The sequence below is a fragment of the Nothobranchius furzeri genome, chromosome 17 (assembly GCF_043380555.1).
Source record: "Nothobranchius furzeri strain GRZ-AD chromosome 17, NfurGRZ-RIMD1, whole genome shotgun sequence".
Classification (NCBI taxonomy): domain Eukaryota; kingdom Metazoa; phylum Chordata; class Actinopteri; order Cyprinodontiformes; family Nothobranchiidae; genus Nothobranchius; species Nothobranchius furzeri.
Window position 1 is genome coordinate 30,555,908 of NC_091757.1, and position 3,471 is coordinate 30,559,378.

The 3,471-nt window shown below is 44.0% G+C and overlaps 1 protein-coding gene across 1 annotated transcript; it reads right to left on the bottom strand.

Moving 5' to 3' along the window:
* Positions 1 to 1,357: 1,357 nt before the first annotated feature.
* LOC139063727 (uncharacterized) lies at positions 1,358 to 2,173 on the bottom strand. Its single transcript, XM_070546426.1, has one exon. It carries the CDS (start codon positions 2,171 to 2,173, stop codon positions 1,358 to 1,360), a length of 816 nt encoding a protein of 271 aa, XP_070402527.1.
* Between the last annotated feature and the right edge of the window lie 1,298 nt (positions 2,174 to 3,471).

A 3,471-nucleotide genomic window follows, 5' to 3' on the forward strand; every position in this document is an offset into this window, starting at 1 on the left:
GGTCTCTTAGTCTAGTTAAATTACAGAAATGAATGTAATTTTGCACAGCATTTTAATTTTTCCAGCTTCACATAATTGTGTGTTTTTAGTAGCATTTCTGTTGCTAGTAATCTAGTAATGGTTAAATAAATAAATAAAATCCTTTAAAATGACACTAGAAGAGGCACAGATCTGATGGAGGACTTACATTTACTAACTGGGGTCAGACCCAACCACAGAAGAGCTGAAGCTGGGTGGTAAACACACACAGGTAGTTCTGATAACACCTGAGCTCCATGACGTCTGAGACTGATACATCAGTGTTACAGCGGGGCAAAAGACATGATCAGAAACAGGTTACAGCTGGATGATCTAGGAAGGTAGAAGATCAGGACGTCTGAGCGGTGAACAGGTGAGCGGACCTTCGGGACGTCCCGCTGTCACGCCAAGAAGGGCATGGCTGCAGACCCACAAATTCGCTGCTGCAGCAACAAATCTGCGGCGGGTCTGCAGCCGTAGATATTCATCACGTCTTCCTCGTTCTTCACGGGCCGTGATGCGCTTGGATAAAAACATCTACCTCTTTAGCTCCTGATCAGCTGATGACAGCTTCAACACACCGCACTGCTTAACGCACACATGTCCCTATCAGTAACAGAAACGATCGTTTTGTTAAAAGAAGATGGTAATTAATTAGTTTGCTCGTTACTGAAAGAAATATTTTTTATTAACGGGGTTATTTTCAACGGCGTTATTCCCATCAGCGCTTTGTTGGGTCTACAGCAGGCAGCGACTGAGACAGTGAGGGTCTCCGCCCGGCCAATCATCATCGTGTTTGTAAGTGCGTTACCGACACCTCTTTCTCCCTGGCTGCAGCTGAAGTGTGGCGGTCAGAAAGCCTCACTGCTGCTCAACGTTCGACAAGCACATAGTAACGCACAACCTTCCATCCCCAGTAACGGTAACGGCGTTGCAACGGCGGGAAAAGTAATTAATTAGATTATTCCGTTACCTAAAAAAGAACGCCGTTAGTAACGCCGTTATATTTAAACGGCGTTACTCCCAACACTGGTGAGATGATAGTAAATATTCCCTTTCTTTCTCCATCAACTTTACCTGATAGTAAGCTAACTTTAGGCAAACCAGCAGCACAACAAATATTTTCAAATAAGACTCACAAACCCTTTAATTTTTCTAGTTTTCTGCTCATTTCAATTTGTTCTAATATTTTTGAGATTTCCATGATTTGCTTTATTAAGCCTGATATTTAATCTGTGTGATTTTGACCGTGGGCAGGACACTGTCTCAATGGGGTAGTGGGGGCTGCAGAGGGGTGGGTTAAACTACGACTCTACTTCCTGGTCTGGAACCTGGGTTGTCATGAAGGACTAATAAAACTGGCCATGTTCCAAGAAAGAAGAGCTGCTCCATCCAAAGAGGGATGGATGCTGTCTCTTCGCATCAGACCAGGTTTTTCCCAAAATGTTTTCCAATTATCAATGTAGCCCACGTTGTTTTCAGGACACCACCTAGACAACCAGCGGTTGAAGGACAGCATGCGGCTAAACATGTCGTCACTGGTCCGATCAGGCAGGGGGCCAGAGAAAATTACGGAGTCCGACATTGTTTTGGCAAACTTACACACCGAAGTAACATTAATTTTAGTGACCTCCGACTGGCGTAACCGGGTGTCGTTACCACCAGTGTGGATAACAATCTTACTGTATTTACGCTTATCCTTATCCAGCAGTTTCAGGTAGGATTTAGTGTTGCCCACTCTGGCCCCAGGTAAACATTTAACTATGGTTGCTGGAGTCTCTAATGCCACGTTTCTGACTATGGAGCTGCCAATGATCAGAGTCGGCTTGTCAGTGGTTGCATCAGTGAGCGGGGAAAATCTGTTAGAAACGTGGACGGGTTGGTGGTGGCCCACGGGCTGGGTTCTATGCTTCCTGCGTACTGTCACCCAGCCGGCCTGAGGTCCCGGCTGCTCGGGTTCTTCTGGAGGACCGCTACGGGTTGGTTCTGAGCTACTTAGCCCTGTGCTAGCTAAGTAGCTATGGCTATCTACGGGCTTTTCAACAGCGCGGAGCTGGGCCTCCAGTTCAGACACCCTCGCCTCCAAAGCTAGAAAAATGCTACATTTATTACACGTACCATCATCATTAAAGGAGGCAGAGGAGTAACTAAACATGACACAGAGGACACGGAGAAGCAGAGACAGAAGTAGCCATAGCCATGCTGAGGCTAAGCTAACTGGACGAGCAACTCGTTCAACACCAAATAAACTGCGTGCGAACTCAAATGGTTCCATAAAAGCTAGATGGAACAACAGAAAATGTGTGTTTTAGCGTGCTTATGTGCTACAATAACTCAGAGATATCCTAGTACAGAGAAATGTAATAAATTCTAGCAAACCACAAACACCAAACAGCTACACGTAGTGCAACACTGAAAACAGGAAACGCCTTACCGCAGATACTGCCACCTACAGGAGGATCTGAAGCAGAGGTACCGATCCAATTTCAAATGCACGATCCCGACCAGGGGTGCGAGTGCGTAGGATGTCCCAATTCTTAAGTGCAACAGTTGATCTTTTGCACCCTTGATCCGCAGTTCACCTAAGTCCACAGCGATGCGGATTTGGTTGATGGGTATTACGCACAATCCATTGCTACGAGAGAAACGGATTGTGTTCTTTTTCTGAAAATATGCATTTTCTAATGAAAGTAGTTAATTTTAGGACTGTTAGTTGATGCTCTGAATGTTTTAGACAAAGCAGCAACACATATAAATTTATTTCAAATAATTCTGTCTCCTATCTTATTTAATTTGTATGTTGACGATCTGTCTGTGCAGCTGAGATCCTGTAACACAGGATGTTTGATGGGTACAACTTTGATCAACCATCTGATGTATGCTGATGATCTGGTGGTCTTTAGTCCAAGTAGTGCTGGTTTACAGCAGCTCCTAAATATCTGCTCTGAATATGGTGTGCAGTACGATATTCAGTATAATGCTGTTAAAAGTGCTATCTTGATATGTAGATCCAAGCAGGATAGAAAGCTAAATTTTCCTGTGTTCAAACTGTCTAATAGTGATATTAATGTGTGTGAGAAGGTGAAATACCTTGGCCACTTTATAACTGATCAAATGCGTGATGATGCTGACATCCACAGACAGTGCTGTAAGCTGTATGCACAAGCTAACACTATAGCACGTAAGTTTGGTTTTTGTTCACCTTCAGTTAAGGTGGCTTTATTTAAAGCATATTGTACTCCACTTTACACAGCCCAACTGTGGTCATCCTACAATCAAAGCAGCATGAACAAGCTGCAAGTTGCATACAACGATGCCTTAAGGATCATACTTAAAATACCCAGAGGAGGCAGTGCCAGTCAGATGTTTTTAACAGCAGGCATTTGTACTTTTAAAGCACTTTTAAGAAAACTCATATTCACTTTTATAGGCCGACTGGATAGCTCTGCCAAC

Excerpts from the sequence above, each read along its gene's own strand:
- LOC139063727 (XM_070546426.1), bottom strand. The coding sequence starts at position 2,173 with ATGTTTAGTTACTCCTCTGCCTCCTTTAATGATGATGGTACGTGTAAT.